The 20,742-nt window shown below is 43.5% G+C and overlaps 1 protein-coding gene across 3 annotated transcripts in view; it reads right to left on the bottom strand.

Annotated features, from left to right (window-relative positions):
* ARHGAP21 (Rho GTPase activating protein 21) overlaps positions 1 to 20,742 on the bottom strand; it is a 194,278-nt gene that overhangs the window by 104,884 nt on the left and 68,652 nt on the right. For all 3 annotated transcript variants that reach the window (XM_027820951.3, XM_027820952.3, XM_043541347.1), the window contains exons 2-3: positions 11,224 to 11,406; positions 3,078 to 3,102 (exon numbers count right to left, since the gene is read on the bottom strand). In XM_027820951.3, the coding sequence (XP_027676752.3) occupies positions 3,078 to 3,102; positions 11,224 to 11,406 (208 nt within the window). The remainder of the gene's footprint in view (positions 1 to 3,077; positions 3,103 to 11,223; positions 11,407 to 20,742) is intronic.

Below are 20,742 nucleotides of genomic sequence, written 5' to 3' on the forward strand. Positions count from 1 at the left end.
GCTTCTGTGATCATCAAATCACCATTCATGACCTATTTTCACTTCCCTTCCTCACTTCTGACTCTGTAGTCAAATCCCTCCCCTTCAGTTTTGATTCCTTTGCCGTTCTCTCCCAAAGGCCATCCCACTGATCTTGAACCTTTGTTCTGGTTCACCCCAAGTATCTGACTCCTCGTTTTCTGTACTGCTGAATGCTTCCTGAATGGAGAAAATTCCATGAGTACACAGGCTTCTTCCACTACACATCTTCTCTCAAAAGCACTGTTCCCCCCACCCACCCACTCTTAATAAAAGCTATGCACATAATTTATGTATCTTCATCAAGGCCTCCCCTTTACCCCATACATCCAGACAGTCCAGATCTTGTCATTGCTTCTTCCACTAATTCTTTATAACCAACCTTTTCTTTCAGTTCAAACTTCTTGTGCATGCTTTCATTGTTTTCCTTCTTCATTACTGTATCCACCCACTCTGATTCCCACATCACCACCCTATAATCCATGCAAAGTGGATAGCTAAGAACACACGCTTTTGCCAGTTGATCTGATCATGTCAATAATGTCCCACAGTCCTTCCAATCTTGTCTTTATTTTACTACTCTCTACCCCAACTACAATGCCAGCTCCAATATCCAATCCATCCAGTTGTCACACAAAACCATTTCCCAAAAAAGCCATGGTCCCTGGCTACATAGAACCTCCCTGAGCGTTTCTATAAAGCCACTTCCCTATCCTGATTCAAGTCCTTTCTTAGGGGCCCATTTCATCCATGCAGTTGACAAGAAATTACCCAGTGAGACCTGCAGGTGTTTTTATTCCTTACACACACAAATCTTCACTATGCTGTACGCTAGTTCTTGTGAGGAACCATGTTATCTTACTGGTGCTAACCCTTTTCTTCTCTATCAACTCCATCTTACTACTCCTTGTTATACTATCTCTAATATTACATATCTTCCCAATGCAGGGTTCATGTCTTTGATGTGTATTGCAAGGCACCTAGTACATTTTAAGTTGCTGTAATAAATAATCTTATGACTTTAGTGTAAACTGTTAACCAATCCTTTTAGGAAAGGAATCTTGTCCCCACCTTGTACCACATTATACAATGGGCTGAGTAAATTTTGGGACTGTTGCCGTACCTAATGCTTCAGAGGGAAGGGCCACTGAGAAATAGATCTCAGGAGACTATTTGGATGAACAAAATTTGAGGTAAATAAATTTTGATCTAAGCCTCTAGCTGATCAGGTTATCCCTATGACCACACGGGGGAGTGCTGCAGCACCTTGTCAATAACAAATGCATTTAGTTTCAGGGTGGTGGTTCATTTGTTATTGTATATTCTGTACTTGTTCCATGCACAGGACTGACTCCTTTCAGCACCAAAGGCAAGGATGTTCCTTGCTGTGTACGCCTGTGCTAAGGGAGTAATGGGGTGGTACTCTCCTCTGCAGGCTGCGTGTCCAGTGTATCCTAGCACAGATGAGAAAACACAGTCTCCCTATGGCTGTTACTTCCTTTCTGGCACTGGTTGGCACGGAATAGGTGCTCAGAGACTGAGCACAGGCTTGGCTCCAGCCCATAACATGCTAGCCAATGCAGCTGAGCTGGTGGGGGGTAAGGGGGACAAAGGAAATAATCTTCTCGACCAGTAGAAGAAAAGGAGATCCAAGGAGATTCACAATTCCTTCCCTAGTCTGCTCCTGAGGCACCACAGACACACATCAAACACACAAAATACCAATTTGAGATCATGTCTTTTTAACTCTCTTTAAACAAGGCATGCTTCTCTCCAGAGAGATCTGTATTGGAATGTGCCCATCTTCAGAGAGCCGCATTTGTACATTAAACTCAATGCTGATCCAAACACTTGATGTTATGTTCAGTCACTTGCTTTGGGCCCAGTCAAATATTTTGCATTCCCTAAAATCCCTCAGTAATCAATTGGAGTTATAGGTGAGCAAAGAAAGCCTGATTAGGCCCCCTTAATTTGCAAGCCAAATTCTTCACACAGATCAAAACCACCTATCACTGTAAGGAAGGAAAAAGAAAATAGAGGAAGAAGGGAGCAGGGAATAGACAACAGTAAGTGCCAAAGGGAAAATTAAATTAAGCAGGATGTTGCTCTGGTTTCTAAAATAAGTTAATATTTGCAATTAAATAAAGGGGGAGCAAAAAAATTACACACAAGGCTGGAAAAAATGGAAACTGGCAGAAAAACAAATGGATAAAAGGTTTTTTCCTCTAATTTAAGTGCAGTGTACAATCTTTTACATATACATTTATTTTCTTGAATCTCTCTAAACTATGTTCAACAGGTCTTATTTCAGAGGGAATGAAAAATGAGACTGGCAGAATACTAGAGCTGATGAGAAGACAAATTAATGCTGTTAAAATTCTGAGGGGCATATAGCTAGGTTTATGGGCAGCTATTTTTCTAAAATTTACATGCCACATTTGTGGGTAAGTTTTAGCTTATTTCAATCCCAGCCAATGTTATGCACTGGGTTTATATTCTGACTTCTCCAAGTGCTGGCTTGTTTTCACCAGAACAAACTGATCAGAAGCCATAAAGTTATTACTTGCCCATATAGAGAGAGAGAGAGAGAGAAAATGGTTTGTATACAGAATCAGGCTCCAGTCCTGCATTGTGATTTGTATACTGTACCTCCGTGGAGTGCTACTGAAGTCAACAGGACTGCATCTGTGTGGATCATAATGAAGGATCATGGCCTAAGCATTAAAAAGCTAAGCCAGTTGGTTTCTCACATAGTACTCATATGAGAGCTACAGTATTACAGTTATTCCATGAAGTTTATATAGTATACTTCATAGCATAGCCACTATACTTACATAATACACTGCTTTGCAAGTTAAAAAGAGTTAGGGGTGATAGAATACATCGCCTGTTGTGCTTAATGGACTTCTGCTCCAAAGCCGTGTGAGGATCAATAAAAACACTTGCACTGTCTCACACTTAATTTTTAAGTCAGAGATCTTAAATAGCCATTACAATGCACACCCGTTACATTAATGAATGATAAAGAAGGAATACTAAAATAAAATGAAAATGCATACCTCCTCTATTTCCATTTTCTTCATCCTGCCAAACAAAAACAAAATACAATTAAAATGTAAAATTTACCAAATGGAAGAAAACACGTGTGGACAAGGTTTTAAAAAAATGAATGCCTTGTTAGGCTCACAAACCCATACTTAGGCACCTAAATAAGTGGTCTGATGTTCATGGTGGCTGGATGTTTAGCACTTTTTAAAATTAGACATTAATTACTGAAAACCTTGGTAAGGTGTATATTTAAACAAACAAATCTCATCTTACTTCCTTGATAGGTCACACAGCAGCAGTCACATGGCATTATTTGATTCAAGAAAATATACCAAAAAGCAAAGCTGTATAGCAAAAGTGCAATTCATCTAAAATTAGAGAGGTTCCACATTTTTTGTCTATCAATGACTCATCCTAAAATTAGTTCACTTTAAGGCTTAAGTATTTCCTAACCGCATATCCTGCGAACTCCACCTGAAATCTAAATCAAGCTTTGTCGATCTGTAATATGATCGATAAGCTATTCTAAGTGTAGAAACTTAGGTAACAAATTGGATGATGATGATGCTCCTTCTCTCATACTTGCATTGACTTTTCAATATTAACTAAAAATAGAGTTGCGTCAGTGAAGTACGCAGCTATAACTTGAAAATATGAAGGAGAAGTTGAATAAGTAGTTCCCTTTTTTACATAGTCAATTTTCTGTCTAGAATCACGTTATAAAGTCAATATGGAGATTCAGTAGCAACTCCACAGTTAAGGTCAACCTCCTATTCTATATTAAGGCTGATTTTATCTACTCCATGACTTCACCAAACTTCTACCAATTTGGAAACTGACATGGGCTTACATGTCATGAAGTAGAACTTTTCTGGAAAATTTAAGGCAAAAAGACATTAAGAAATACGAGGAGTCTCTTCCCAGCCTGCCAAAGAAAATTAAAGAAAAAAAAAACAAACAAACCCCATTCCAACCCCTTCAAAAGTCTATTAACTTTCTCTCTCTCTCTCTCTTTTTTTTTTTTTTTTTAAAAGCAGCTTGGCTTAGGAATTTACTTTGCTTGGCTGACATGGCCTCATTCAGAATGAGGTGAACTAGTGAAGGCAAAGCTAAAAGTTATTTGGTAATCTTACCTGTGTAATATGTTTTTTAAGTGGAGCCTTAGTTCCAAATTTCCAGGCTGCTTCCATTAAAAACAAAAAAACTACATCTTTCTTCTATTAATTTTGTTTTCCTGGAATGACAGCTTTTCATCCCAAACTTTACTCCAAATTAATGATTTTTTTTGCCTGAAAGTTTATAATATGCAGTAGTACAATATAGACCAGGGAAAGGTCCCTCTAGCTACAACACACCTCATTGTGGTGCAGATTATACTGAATTGCTGTATCACAATACATTGTCATTACAGCACAGAAGTTACCAATGAGTCTGTGGAAGCTTTAAAAACCTCAACACAAAAATTTAACTTTAAAAAGGATTGAGCTAGTAAGGATCACATGTCTATCTCTAAAAAGCAGATATACTATAACAATTGTATCAATTAGGCAAATTTTGAGAATAGCCAAGTGTATACCTTTGCATTTTTGTACAATACAGACTGTTCAGTATTTCAGTAAAAACACTGTCCCAGAGAACAACTAGTGTTAAAAGTCATTATTACAGCACTCGCTTCCTGTAACAGTTCAACATGTTTTGAACTATGATCACCCAAAAGGACTGCAGCATAAAATTGCGTAATGGCAATCTGTATTTATCTAGTTTCTACCCAATTCACTGAACAAAAAACCAAAAAACAAAAAAATATTTGAGACTTTAAATATTTGGATTCTCGTTTTCCAAGGCTATAAAAGTATGGGTCCAAACTATGAGAGGGACCAGTTTAATATAGGATATAGTAAACACAATACGGATAGATTACCAATTGTAAAATTGGTATCAATTTGTGAAGAACTGGAAATCCCTCATGTGGCATGTACAGCTGAGTCATAAAACAGCTGGAAAAGATTAATATTAAATGGATTTTGTATGATATCAAGGCAATGATCTCAATCCTTAAAAAAAAAATGTACAAGAAGTGCTTCTCAATTTTTAAAAGCATTTTTACGTTCACCTCACATACATGCTGCAAAATTTTTTAGCGTGTACTGTTTCAGTTGTATTACACCATTCATAAAAATACAGACATGCAGAAAGTACTACACTACTAAAAGTAAGTTTCTGTTGCTACTTAGCACTATTAAAATGAAACAGATTAGAATGTTCATTATACTGTTCTCTGCTTCATCATGTTGCCCCTTGGCAGCTTTACAATGATACCAGCCTTGCCTGCCCATTTGTCAGCTTCTTACATCTCCTCTCACACTGCCCCTTAACACATGGAATGCCCTTGCTGAACTGATCCATAAGGCTACCACACACTTCCTCAAGACCAGCCATTGCCATGATGCAAATAAGAAATCAGCCAATAAATAAAGGCGAGTTGGGAAGCAGATGAGGACAGCTGATGCCCAATCTCTCCAACAATATATTATGGAGAGAGAAGTATATAAAATTTTGTGTTGGATTTATCTGCCTCCCACTTGTTTTACATGTCACCTGCCTTCTCAGATAAAAAGCTCTTTTGGGAAAGGACCATGTCTTTATGTGTATTTGTACAGCACTAGCACAACGGGACCCTGATCCTGACTGGGGCCTCTGGTACAACTTTAATATATATGTAAAATGACAATAATACTTCATAAATACTACTGATCCATTACTGTTCACATTCAGGAATTACAACATTATATTCAATAAAATGGAACAAAAATGGAGACAGTGTAGTGAATTGTAGTTACTAAATGATGGCTCTCCCCACATCCTCCCCAACCATCACCACAACATTTTCAGCTGACTAGAAAGCTGTAACAGATCTTTGTGGATGCAGACCTTTGCCAAAGTGACCCATGCGTCTTTCCCTTTTTCACTAAATTACCACTCTGTGTTCTAGTTTTACTTGGGGCTACACTTCTCATTTACTGAAACCCAAACTAATACAGTTGCCAGCTTATTTCATGTCTTCCACAGAGCATTATACCTGTGCTCCACTCTGCAAAGGTTCACATTTGGTTTTCAGAGCAATTCAGACTGTTTGTTCTGAGCTATGCCAGTTTTGGTTAGGGTCTTGGTTACCTCAGAAACTGCCTTAATTGCTTTCTTTATCTGATAAGGGAGGTCAATGGAGGCACTTGAACTGGCTGACCCTAGAGTTGTACGACTAAGACCTGAAAGAATGAATAATATTTTTAGTGGGGAACCCTCAACTCTGGAGCTCACTTCCATCACTGATCCAACTCAAATCTCTTGGCTTTTATGGTACATTGCAAATCTCATCCATTTTCTCAGGCTATTCCAGATTGGGGTACATTAGAAAGTTTTGCTTGCTTTTAGGAAAGTTTAGTAGGAACAAATAAATAAATAATGGAAAGTCACATTTTGGTTCTATCGTATCTTTCTCCATTTATTGGCTATGTGCTAGGACAAAAGAGCCTTTGTCACAGTTATTACTAAGCAGTGCTGGTTTTTTATACTGTAACTAAGAGACACTCTACTTGGTTGGCGTTGACTATCAGCTTAATGCAGTGTTTCTCAACCTTGGAGCCGTGATGCCCAGAGGGGGCGCCTCGGTCAGCTTCAGCCCCCTACCTTTTGAAGCTTTGGGGGAGGGGTCACGATTTTTTCTTCTTAAGACCAAAGGAGGTCCCCAGCATAAAAAGTTTGAGAAACACTGCCTTAATCTAACCAAGGCCCTCTGTGCTCTCCGGCAATCCCAACCCATATACTATGCCTAGTTTCCCCATTTCTGTTAAGACTTCAGACATCTGAATGCTGAAGAAACTGAAGTGAATTTGGTGCCCTGAAACTGCTGGATCTCAGCAGCATGGGTCTAAACAGAATGAGCTTATCTGACTTGATGATAAACACCCAGCACACGTTAGTAGGTACACTATTTAGGACGTGCCTAGCTCCTCAAATCTATTACAATAGAAAGTGTCACAATATCAGCCTGCCTTTCAGTTCTCCTTACTGCACAACTTGGCTAGTATGGACACCCTGGAAAATATTCAAGTAAAACTGACTCCTTACATTGGCAAGGGTAAGCAAGAGAATTATCTGCCTTTAGATCACTCAACCCTTGCACATGTGATGGTGTTTCCAAGGTACATTGCCAACTTCATTTCCAACATCCTGTCTGGATTCCTGTTGCTACTACATTTAAACCAACAATTTTTTGAAAAAACAACCACACTCTTAGCATCATTTGTAATCTGGGATATGGTGAAGCCATCGCAGACCCAGACTGTTCCTCGCTCCCAGCCTCCTTTCACGGCTTTCTAGATTTTATTTTGTAGAGATCAGGATGGAAGAGGCAAGGACTCACTGCCCAAAAAAGCTGACCACAAACAAGTCCTAAGCTAGGATACCAGAGTCCACGTCTGCTGCAATATTAGAGGTAGGGAGTGTGGTGGTTCAACAATTAAGGTTGGATGTGACTAGACCAGAAATGTCAAACAGTGCAACTCTTGACTAGAAAGCTTCTTTGTGGAGAGTTCATTCACTGGAGTGGACCAGCATGTGGCTGAACCAGGCAGAATTGTTGTTGAAAGAACTAAGGAGATGAAAGGAATCCTTAAGGATCTTTATTTCCTCTCTGCTCAGTAATGGAAGATCATCTCCCTTAGGAAGTTTTGGGTTTTCCCCAACGGTTTATGAAAGCAGCTTCTATAGAGTAGTCCAATCTGATCAGGACATGCTGACTTGCTGGAAGGTTCAGGGATATCAGGACATGTCTAACTGCTTTGAGTTCTAGCAAGTCAATGTGAAATCTCTCCTCTTCCCAGGGAATAACTCCTCCTTCACTAATCTAGAAGGGAAGTGGGTGCTCACCAGTTCAGGTTGCCACTGGTGATAATGGAAAGATTGAGGGGCACCTACAGAAGGGAATACTTTAGGGAACTGGATCAATGTAGCTATCAGGTCAGTGACGCCTTTATTGCCAAGGGAACCTGTAGCTTGCTTTCAGCACTCCCCCAAGGGTCTGAAGAAGGAATAAGGAACTGACACGATTTAACAGAGCATGGAACCGGATCATGACAAGATCGGCAGCCTCTAGTAACTCTCTATTTGCAGGTCAGGTAGCTTCCAGCTTTTCTATCCTTTCTGTGGATGTTCATGTTTTTGCCTCCTTCCTGTCTATGACTGTACTCAAAAGGATCAGCCTCTGGTATTGGGATTGTGAGCTTTTATGCAGGTTTAACACAAATCCCAGGGTTTTGAACATGACCTGAGGAGATCTGGATACTGCTTGTTATTACTATTTATTTGTATTATGATGGCAGCTAGGAGCTGCACTCAAGGACCAGAACCTCATTGTGACAGACATTGTACAAACAGAACAAAGACATGGTCCTGACCCCAAGGGGCCTGGATGGTCTTTTGGAGGGACTGGGCTTGAATGACTCAGTTATCCAGGTATAGGATCATAAAGAAGCCTTCCAGTGTGAGAGCAGCTGAAATTACCACCATGATCTCCGTGAGGGTTTAGGCAGGGGATGTTGATAAGATGGACTGGCAGGGGGATATTTTGGAAGTGAAAGTGACCCACTAAGAACCTTATAAATCTCTAGTGGGATAGGGCGACACAGAGGTCTATGAGAAGTCTTGGGTCTCCAGAAAAGACAAGATGTATGAGATTTTAAAGACTTATTCCTCTTCCTTCTGCCACTTCACCAAAACCAGAATGGAAGAGGAAACCATGATACTGGCTCCTACTCGGAGTCCTGAGCCAGGTCATTTAGGCTGTTGACTGCCAAAAGCCAGCATGAGAGATTCTTGTAGATCAATGTGTGAGTCTGTCTGACTGAACTTCAGTCAACAACTGAATGGCCACTATGAATGAAGAGGATAAGCAGGCAGCCATAAATATGTAAGTGCTCCCTAATCCCATCATTTCCTATTTGAAGCAAGAGTCATAACGGAATGGAGAAACCATTTCCAACATTTCAGAGACAGAAAAGGATTAAGGAAGATGAGCGCCTAACAACCCTGCTGCAGGAACATGGGGATCCTAGCATCTCAACTCAGGCCTCAAACTCCACTGAAATAATATTTAAAGCCTTAGATGTGAGGCACCAGAATGGCTCATTCCAGTGGGGACACACTCCTTTGGCTCTCCGGAAAGCTGTCAGAAGCTAAGGCAGAAGGAGATGAAGACATACAACTAGAGTGGGATAAAAGCAGATCTGTCCACTTCCCCTTCCTCTGGGATTTCCCTGGAAGCATATGTTTAATAACCCAAGAGAACCCAAAAGAGCCTCTGGAGAAGACTGGAGAGCTGGATAAGTGAAGAGAAGTGACCTGCTGAGGTTTCTTGCTGGAGACGACAAAAATGGTCTCTGTCAGGAGGAAGCAAAAAGGCTGCATAAACCTTGTTCAGCACGGCCAAAACTTCCTCACTCCCTTCTACCTCTGCTTCAAACTGGAATCCATCCAGACAAATCTCTTGGCTGACCCCCTGCTGATCATTCTGTACTGCAGAACAGGGAAACATGTTATGATCACCTGATTCCGACTAGCTAGCAATTTCTGCTGCTGGCTGGCTTCAACAAGTCTGTCAGTGGAAGGGCTCAGGCACAGAATGCAAACCACAACAGACTGCTATAGTGATTTGGAGCAAGAGTGGCAAAGCTTTCCTGCCCAGTTTCTTCTACTCCATAAGGAGTCTGGTAGCCACCCAAGGCACGCAGATACAAAAGAAAGCTTTAGCCAGGAAACTCCAGCTACCTTTGTGCAGGGAGGCAGGAAACAACTGGGGAGCAGAGTCTAGGAAGAGCCAAACAGAGAACTGGGAGCCAAAACTTTTTTTGTTCTTGCCTGGCTCCTTGCCTGGCAGACAGGGCCAGGAGGAACACCCAATGGTTGCATGCACTATGTGAAACCATATCCTTGGAAGAGTAACAAAAATGTTATTTTATGAATAAAGTAATGCTAACTAGATCACCAAAATTGTCTCACTGTTTTCTATCAGTAAAATACACACTTGTTTTTTACCCATTGAATACAACTGAATACTTAGAATGTTACAGCAATAGACAGTAATTCATGTCATTTGAGACAAACCAACGTACTATATAGAGATTTTCTTACTTCATACTTGTTTTAAAGAAAGGAGGAAACTTATGGTGAGCTTTTGTTTCTGTATACTGTAAAACAGACTTTTTCTAGAATATGCAAATACATATCTTGTGTCTCTCCTGGCTAATTGGGAACTGAAAGGCTGTAGCCCTTTTCAGTAGATAACACGTAAATAAAAGAATCATGAAAACTGTCTTTACAGCACACATTAACTTCAGATGTAAATGAATGAAAAGTGAAGCAGATTTCCTACCTTGTATTGTTTACTACTTTTTCCAGGTTGTTCTCTAAATGTGAGATCGTGATACAGACACTTTTGATTAAACTATTTTTTTTTTTTAAATCTGGACAGATGTGTCAATAATTTTATGTCAAAAATTTGCCAAGTTTGGCAGCTATACATTCAAGTTTTACAGTAACAAAGTATTACTGCACTTATTGTTAGTAACCAAACAAAATGTTTTGAAAACAGAAGATCTTTAAATTATCCTTTTCATATAATTATTTTCCGTTTCTGTCAAGTAAAGTCAAAAATAAAGTCTCAGGCTCACACTGATGGGCTGTAGTAGTTTGAAAAGGAAAGAATTAAAAACAGGAGGAAGACCTTGGTCTGTGATCTAAGTGAGAAGAGTAGTGCAATAGTGCAACAGTAATCTATCTAAAGAAGCGTACACTTTGTGAGAATAAAGCAGATCAAGGAGTTTGTACTGAAGGAGAGAGCAAATAAGCCTGACATTTATTAGCGCACATGAAGGTATTTCACATCAGTGTAAGATTTACACTCACGGAAACAGGAAAGCTTTTATTATCTTAAAAGAGATTATTATTTTGACATGGATCATTTTTCCTAATTGCCACACATTCCTAAGGAGTAAAAAATTAAAAGAAAAAAAGAAAACAAAAACCCAACAAAGCATCATAATGCTCTGTGTCTGAAATATGGAGGTGTTTTGAAAAATATCACTCATTCATTTCACTTACTTTAAAAGAAAAGTGAACAGCAGACTCAGGAGGGTAGACAATGAAGTGTCTTAAGGTAAAACCAAAACCCTGAGACGTCCTCCTTAACACAACTGTTTTTGGACCAGGCCAAGAGAATGTTTCTTCTTCCTCCAATGGCGATACAACTTCACTCTGCTCTTTTCCATCTTTATGTTTTGACACCTAAAATAGATTAGAAAAAAGTGCTATATTAAAAAATACAGAATTTGCAATTTTGTTTTTCTTCTTAAGAGACAATCCATCTACAAGAAACAAACTTTACAAGACAAAATACACAAACAGGATCATCATATCATCAAGCTGTAAATTTGCCTAATACACTAAGACTTGTTCCAGCAAAGATTAAATCTCAGGTTATATCGTGAATATAGCTATTTTTAAATTGTAAGTGAAGCTGTATGTATGTCAGAAAGTCACCGTACAAAAAAAAAAAAAAATAACAATCAAGTGCTAGAGTTTAATACTGTGTACTGAACTAATCTAGGGAGATCCATACAGATTGCAAATCTTGTCTGACTCAATTTACTCATGTACAAATACTGAGCTGCTTCCTGGGTGTCTGCTGGGATTCCATTTCAGATATTTACACAGCACAAACCCATACATATACTGTACATATAGACCATTCTGTCCTGGCCTGTAATTCGCATAAGAATGGCCTAATTGGGTCAGACCAATGGTATCCTATCATCTGAGAGTGGCCGGTGCCAGATACTTCAGAGGCAATGAACTGAATAGGGCAACTTATTGAGTGATCCATCCCATCGACCAGTCCCAGCTTCTAGCAATCAGAGGCTTAGGGAAACCCAAAGCATGCAGTTGTCCCCCTGACCATCTTGGCTAATAGCCATTGATGGGCCTAACCTCCATGAACTTATCTAATTTTTTTTTTTTTTTTTTTTTAGCAGACCTATATTTTTGGCCTTCACAATGTCCTGTGCATTGTGTGAAGAAGTATTTCTTTATATTTGTTTTAAACCGATGCCTATTAATTTCATTGGGTGACCCAATGGTTCTTGGGTTATGCAAAGGAGTAAATAATACTTCCCTATTCACTTTCTTCATATCATTCGTGATTTTATAGACCTCTAATATCTCCCTCCCCCCAGTCGTCTCTTTTCTAAGCTGAATAGTTCAAGTCTTCTTAATCTCTCCTTGCATGGAAGTTGTTCCATACCCCTAGTCATTTTTGGTGCCCTTCTCTGTACCTTTCCCAATTCTAATATATCTTGTTTGAGATGGGGTGGCTAGAACTGCATGCAGTATTCAAGGTGTGGCATACCAACGATTTATATAGCAACGGCATATTTTCTATCTTATTAACTAGCCCTTTCCTAATGGTTCCTAACATTGTTAGCTTTGTGCACTTCCACTGCACATTGGGCATATGTTTTCAGAGAACCATCTGCAATAACTACAAGATCTTTCTTGAATGGTAACAGCTAATTTAGACACCACCATTTTCTATGTATATTTGGGATTCTGCTTGCCAGCATGCATTATTCTGAATTTATCAACAATGAATTTCATGTGCCATTTTGTTCCTCAGTCACCCAGTTTTGTAAGATTCCCTTTGTCAGTTTTCACAGTCAGCTTTGGATTTAACTATAATTTTATAAAAAGAAAAGGAGTACTTATATTGTCTGCAAATTTTGCCACCTCACTGATGCATTTTTTCCAGATCATTTATGAATATGTTGAACAGCACTGGCCCCAGTACAGATCCTTGGGGGATGCCGCTACTTACCCCTCTACACTGTGAAAACTGACCATTATTCCTACCTTTTATTTCCCATCTTTTAACCAGGTACTGATTCATGAGAGGACCTACCCTCTTATCTCACGACTGCTTGCTTTGCTTAAAAATCTTTGATGAGGGACCTTGTCAAAGGCTTTCTGAAAGTCCAAGTACAGTATATCCCCTGGATCACCCTTGTCCACATGCTTGCTGATCCCCTCAAAGATTTCTAAATGATTGAGGAGCCATTATTTCCATTTACGAAAGCCATACTAACTCTTCCCCAACATATTGTGTGCATTTTTCTGTCTGATAATTCTACTCTTTACTATATAGTGCGCTCAGAACTGGTATTCTGAGAACAGCAGCTGCTGAACCAGATCAGTTTTTACTTTTTAACCTCTTCACTTCGCTCCATCAATCACCTTCCATCTGACAAAACCGACACATATAGTAAAGGCTCAGCCACAATTGGTTCACAAGTTAAATGTTCTGTCCCTGAAAAGGAACTACACAAGGTATAGACAAAAAGTAAATCCAATTTCTACTTTACAACAACAACAACATTTAGAGCAATGTGACAATGGAAATGAGAAAGGCATTTCATTTGTTAGGCTTCTTGATAGAGGTTTAATCCTTTGCTATTCAAGAAAATACTGACTCAACCTCTTTGTTTTTGAGTTCATTCCTAGAGAGTGATTCACCCCCAAGATTTTTCAGTATGCCAATGTCACCCAAAATTATACAAGTAGCAAAGTCAAAATTCCATCTTGTTACACCCCATTCTCCCAAGCATAAACAAAAGCATGTATTTAAGAAGAACCCCAAATATTTATGTAGATTTCGTATAATTATAGCTCAAATTATAAAGTTTTAATAAATTGTATATCTTAACCCTTTATCCAGCTGCATATTCAGGCATTGTGATTTTCCAAGCCAATGCCACTGCATGCTTATTTACCTCAAAGCTAAAGTCAAAATAGATTAAAAAAAAATACCGGGTGAAAACCTGTGAGGCCCTCCAAATCGGATCCAGCGTTCTGTGTCTACTTTGGGTATTTGACCTAGTAATCACTCCGATGTTTTTTCAGTTAGCATGAACAGCCCCACAACTTTAGTGGAAAAAATGGTTACCTACCTTTCGTAACTGTTCAAGATATGTTGCTCATGTCCATTCCATTCTAGGTGTGCACGCATGCGCATGCACATGCACGGAGATTTTTGCCTTAGCGGTATCCGTATAGTTGGCAATGGCGTCCTCTCGAGTTGATGATTACCTGTTAGGTTCACTCCCTCTGGGGCACCTGGCATTGGCCACTGTTGGCAGACAGGATATTGGGCTGGATGGACCTTTGGTCTGACCCAGTATGGCCGTTCTTATGCCGCACTCATACACCAGTATATCAGGCACGGCCGACCCTATGGCCTCTCAGTTCGTGCTTGCCGGCAACTCTGACAAAGGGGCACGAGGGCAGGTAATGGAATGGACAGGAGCAACATCTCAAAGAACAACAGTTACGAAAGGTAGGTAACCGGTTTTAATTCTTTGAGTGCTTGCTCATGTGAGTCACCTAGAATGGAATCGACAAGCAGTTTTCATGGAGGTGGGCTCAGAGTTCACGGTCATGCAGCTTGCAATACTGCTCTACCAAAGCCAGCATTGTCTCGGGCCTGCTGAGTAAGTGCGTAATGCAATGTAAATGTGTGGAGAGATGACTAGGTGGCCGCTCTTCAGATCTCTTGGATTGGCATCTGAGCCAAGAAGGTTGCTGATGATGCTTGCGCTCTAGTCAAGCATGCTTTGACTATCGCCAGTGGAGTCACACTCACCTGCTCATAACAGTATTGGATCGACGCTGAGAGCCAGGACGAGATCCTCTGAGCAGACACTCGGCAACCTTTTATCCTGTCTGCCTCCGCAAGAAACAGCTGCGTTGACTTACGGAAAAGCCATGTCCTGTCAATACAGAAGGCCACCGCGCTCCGGACATCCAGGGCACGCAACCTGCACTCCTTTTCGGAATCATGGGGCTTTGGAAAGACGACCGGTAAGAAAATATCTTGGCAGGTATGAAACTGGGAGACTACCGTGGGCTGGGTGCGGCCACATCCAGACCTCGTCCTTGCAGAATACCATATAAGGTGGTTCTAACGCAAGTTACCTGATCTCAGACACACTGTGGGTGGATGCAATCGCCACCAGGAACGCAACCTTCCAGGAGAGAAGGAGAAGAGAGCAGGAAGCCAGAGGCTTGAAGGGAGGCCCCACGAGCCTCAATAGCACAAAATTTAAATCCCAGGGAGGGTCAGGATCCCAGACGTGAGGGTAAACACGATCCAGACCTTTCAAGAACCGGGCCGTCAGTTTGTGAGCAAAAACTGACCTGCCTTAGAATGGAAAGCCGAAATAGCAGCCAGGTAGACCCTGACTGACGACAGGGACAAGCCCGGAAGTTTGAGGTGCAGAAGATAGTCCAGGGTCACTTGCAAGAGGCCTGCTCAGCCCTGACGCACCGATCTGAGGCCCAGCACATGAATCTTTTCCACTTTGCCTGGTAGGTCACTCTGGTGGAGGGTTTTCTGCTACCCAGCAAGACCTGTTGCACCCAGGTCGAACATTCTTGCTCTTCTGCATTTAGCCAATCAGCAGCCACACTGTCAAGTTAAACGCTTCCAGGCTCGGGTGCAGGAGACTGCTGTGGGTCGGGGAAAACAGGTCCTGCCAGAGAGGGAGTTGCAGCGGCACCGCTACTGAAAGATACAGAAGCGTGCCGAACCAGTGCAAGCGAGGCCACTCGGGGGCTATAAGGCTAACCCTCGCCCTGTCCTGTTTGATCTTCTCAAGGATTCTGTGGATCAATGGCACAGACAGAAAAGGCGTACATCAGGGCTCCCGACCACAGAAGAAGGAAAGCATCTGACAGGGAACCCCTGTCCATCCCCCGGAGCGAACAGAACACGTGGCATTTCCTGTTCTGGCAGGAGACGAACAAGTCCATCTGGGGAGTTCCCCTCTTTCGGAAGATCATACTGGCCACCTCCAGATGGAGGATGAGAAGGTCCTGCTGAGGCGATCTGCTAGCACATTCTTGGGCCTGGACAGGTGCACGACTACCACATGAATGGCATGCCACACACAGAAGTCCCAAAGGTGGAGAGCTGAGGTATTGTCCATGAGGACCTGCACCACCGTGCCCCTCAGGTGGGGTAAGAAAGCCTGGCAGGCCAGATGACCCACTCTGAGCTCCCTGACAATGTGGTGGGCCAGACTGTCCCGCAATGGGTCAGCCCTAGGCGCTTACCTCGCCCAGGTTCAGTGCCTCCTCCACCGCTCCCTAGCCCAGGTCCAAAGTGTTGTAGACCAGGGTCACCGATAGGGATGAGATCACAAAGGGGACTCTTGCCAACACCGACCCAGCGTCCAACCGAGGGGTGACAGGATGTTATCTGGCACCCTGACCACCCAGTCTAGATCGCATCTGTTGGGGGTGTAAACCAATGCCAGCCATGCTTGCAGAGGCCAGAAGTATAGCCTGACATGACTGACCACGTATATACAGGCGGCCATGTGGCCCAGCAACTCCAGGCAGGTGAGCCGTAGCGAGCAGGTGGTTCTTCACAAGGGAGATCAGGTCCGACATGGCCGGAAAAAACTCAGCTCTGGGAGGAAGGCTCTGGCTAGCGTGGAGTCGAGAACCACCCCTATGAACTCTATGCATTGAACTGGCCTTAAGGTGGATTTTTTTCTCATCTATCAATAGACCTAGGTCATGGCAGGTGGAACGAACCAGATGGAGGCTCCTCTGCACTTGGTCCCAAGACCTGTCCTTGATGAGCCAGTCATCGAGACACAGGAAGACCTGGACCCCTTGACATCCGAGGTAAGCAGCCACTGGCGCCATACATTTTGTGAAGACCCTTGGAGGCAATGAGAGGCCAAAGGGGAATGCCATAAACTGGAAATGGCATTCGCCCACTATAAAACAGAGGAAATGTCTATGACCTTGGAATATGGAGATATGGAAATAGACATTCTTCAAGTTGACGGTGGCATACCAGCCTCCCAGATCCAGGGAGGGGATGATGGAGACCAGGGACACCATGCGAAACTTCAACTTTTTGAGAGACTTGTTGAGATGTCGCAGGTCTAGAATGGGTCTGAGGCCCCCTTTTGCTTTTGGGATTAGGAAGTAGTGGGAGCAGAATCCCTTTCCCTTCATGTCCCAAGGGACCTCCTCCACCACTCCCAGGCGCAGGAGGTTCTCAGCCTCTTCACATAGGAGTTGCTCGTGAGAAGGACAGGAAGGAGGGGGAGTGGGAGGGAGGGGCAGCCAAAAACTGCATGGTGTGACTTTGAGACATTATGTACAGCACCCAACAGTCCGAGGTGACTTGGGACCAGGTCGAACAGAAGGGATGAAGACGGGTGAGGAAAGACCGGGGTGGATCCTGGGAGGTGACTGGGAAAGTGTCACTCTCGACCGCACCCTCAAAACGAGCACTTCTGGCCCCCAGGATGTTTTGCCAGGGCAGGCTGCGGGGGTAAGCAGGAGGAGGAAGGGTGAGGCCAGCTGAAATTAGCGTTTGTTTCTTCTTGCAGATCCCGGAAGAGACTGCCAAGGCCTAGGCAGCGTGGGTGGCTGGAACTGCTTTCTCACAGGCTGTATGCATGCCCAGCGAATGAAGAGTGGCCCTGGTATCCTTTAGCTCATGCACCCTCGCAGCCGTCTGGTCAGAAAGAGACCACTCCCATCGAATGGGAGATCCTGGATCGAGGTCTGCATTTCTTGGGAGAGACCTGAAGTCTGAAGCCAGGAACTGCACCTCATTACAACCGCTGACACAACCACCCGGCTGCCAAGTCCACTGCAACCCACCCACTGCAACCCACGTCATCTGGAGGGATCACCTGGCAGCCGCAGAGCCCTCCACCAGGGTGCCAAATTCCTGGACCAAACCCTGTGGAAGAGACCCCTTGAACTTATGGAGGGAGTCCCATAAGTTAAAGTTGTGGTTTGCCACCTGGAACTGCAAACTGGCCGATGAATACATTTTTCTTCCAAACAGATCCAATCATTTGGCCTCTTTAGTTTTGGGGGTTGCGTTGGTATGCCCGTTTGTCTCTTTCATTAGCCACAGAGACCACTACCAAGTCCGGGGGAGGGTGGGTGTAGAGGTATTCAAATCCCTTGGCTGGGACAAAGTATTTCTTTTCAGCCCTTTTTGAGGAGGGAGGAATGGAGGAAAGTTTGCCAGAGGCTCTTGGCAATCTTAAGGACACTGTCATGCACCGGTAGTGCAACACAGGTTGGGGTAGAGGCTAACAGGACATTAAACAAGGTGTCTGCCTGCTCAGCCATTTCCTCCACCTCCAGGCCTAAGTTCTCAGCCACCTGACTCAGCAGGGCCCGGTGTTTTTTTAAATTGCCCGGCCGGCTGACCCTCAAGTGTCCCGCAACCACCTCGTCCAGGGATGAAGAAGATGATTGAACATCTGGGGGAGGCTCTGGGCATCTTTCCACACAGGAGAGGGAGGCTCAGAGGTGGGCGCAATTCCCTCTGACTCTACCACTGAGCATGCCTCGTGCACTGAGCCTGGTTCCATCGGCGCTACCAGCTGTCACTACGAGGCAGCAGCCAATGAGCGATGTGAAGGGGGCATTGCCATAACCAATGTTCCCTACACGCACCAATAAGACCACTGTGCTGGTCGTGCTACCAAATCAGCACCATAGACGTCGATGCAGCCTCGGGTGCCCATTCGTGCCAGTGCAGTCTAAGCGAGGGACTGAACTGGGCTTCTGTACTGGAGGAATCACTTTCCGGTGACCACAGTGGGGCCATGAACGGCTGGGTTTCTTTGCTGACCATTGCTGTCGGAGACCAGTGCCCAGACGTCATCGGTGCCAGTATCGAGGGGACCAGAGACGCGACGGGGAGCACTTCCACGAGGCAGGCAGCTGGGACCTGCTCTGAAATGACAACCAGCAGGAAGGCGAGTGGCGTCAGTAATACGGAGACCTGCGTCTTGCTCTGGGCGATCTGTGTCGAGACTGCAGCAATTGAGGGCAAGCCCCAGAGGGTGACTCCAGCAATCAGCGGCAGAGATGGAGAGCGCTGCTTCATCTTGTGGGAACGGCGGCACTCCACTGCCCCGAGGGGTTTTAGTGGCTGGCTTGCCCTCATGGGGGGCCTTTGTCAGTTCCTGAGGCACATGCTGCATCGGTGGTGAGGGCAGAGACCCTGTGCTCTCTCAGCACCAGAGAGTCTGTGATGGCGTCAGTACCATCAGGTTTTTTGGTCACATGCCACTCCTGGAAGTCGGTGGTGGACCTTTCACAAGGCTAAAGACCTGACTGGGGAGGCATGAGTGCATGGCCCAGTGACCATGGCCTGTTTTGCCCAGTGCTCGGGATCCACTATTTTTGGTCTTTTTGGGCACTGGGGAACGGTGCCAGGCGGAGCCCAAGGCCTGAGGCACACTACGCAGTGAGGCCGAGGTACTTGGTAAGTCCTGATGGGGCTGCACAGAGGCCGGATGCAGGGGGGACTCCATGAGGAAAACCCTGTCAAGGTTCCTTCCCCACTCTGAACTCTAGGGTACAGATGTGGGGACCTGCACGAAAAACCCCCTTAGCTTATTTTTACCAGCTTCGGTTAAAACTTCCCCAAGGTACAAACTATTTTAGCTTTTGCCCCTGGACTTTATTGCTGTCACCACCAAGCGTCTAATAAATATATAACAGGGAAAGAGCCCGCTTGGAAATGTCTTTCCCCCCAAAAAATCCTCCCAAACTCTATACCCCATTTCTTGGGGAAGGCTTGATAAAAATCCTCACCAATTTGCATAGGTGAACACAGACCCAAACCCTTGGATCTTAAGAACAATGAAAAAGCAATCAGGTTCTTAAAAGAAGAATTTTAATCAAAGAAAAAGTAAAAGAATCACCTCTGTAAAATCAGGATGGTAAATACCTTACAAGGTAATCAGATTCAAAACATAGAGAATCCCTCTAGGCAAAACCTTAAGACACAAAAACCGGAATATACATTCCATTCAGCACAACTTATTTTATCAGCCATTTAAACAAAACAGAATCTAACGCATATTTAACTAGATTGCTTATTACCCCTTTACAGGAGTTCTAACCTGCATTCCTGCTCTGGTCCGGACAAAAACAACACAGAGAGAGAACCCTTTGTTCCCCCCCACACACTCCAGCTTTGAAAGTATCTTGTCTCCTCATTGGTCATTTTGGTCAGGTGCCAGCGAGGTTATCTCTAGCTTCTTAACCCTTTACAGGTGAAAGGTTTTTTCCTCTGGCCAGGAGGGATTTAAAAGTGGTTAGCCTTCCCTCTATATTTATGAGAGACCCGTAGCCAAATATCCCATTCCTTTTGCCTGCGGGGCCAGAAGATTTTACAAATTCGGCACTTGTCCCTAACTTGTGACTCCCCTAAGCACTTGAGGCAGCTGCTATGGGGGTCACTTATAGGCATAGGCCTGTTGCACTCTGCGCAGGGCTTAAACCTGGGAGACCGGGGCATGTCCCGCCTGGAACGAAGTCCCCACTGGGATCCTAGCTGCTAACTACTAACTACACTTAACACTAAATACTATACACAAGCTATTTACAAGAGTCTAAATCAGTAGGTGAAAAATCACTAGCCCTTGCAATGCAAGGGAAGGCACTCTAACCACCACGGGCGGTAAGAAGGAACCGAGAGGGTGTAGGGTCGGTGTCGCCTCATATATCGGC

Source organism: Chelonia mydas, chromosome 2 (genome assembly GCF_015237465.2).
Source record: "Chelonia mydas isolate rCheMyd1 chromosome 2, rCheMyd1.pri.v2, whole genome shotgun sequence".
Taxonomy (NCBI): domain Eukaryota; kingdom Metazoa; phylum Chordata; order Testudines; family Cheloniidae; genus Chelonia; species Chelonia mydas.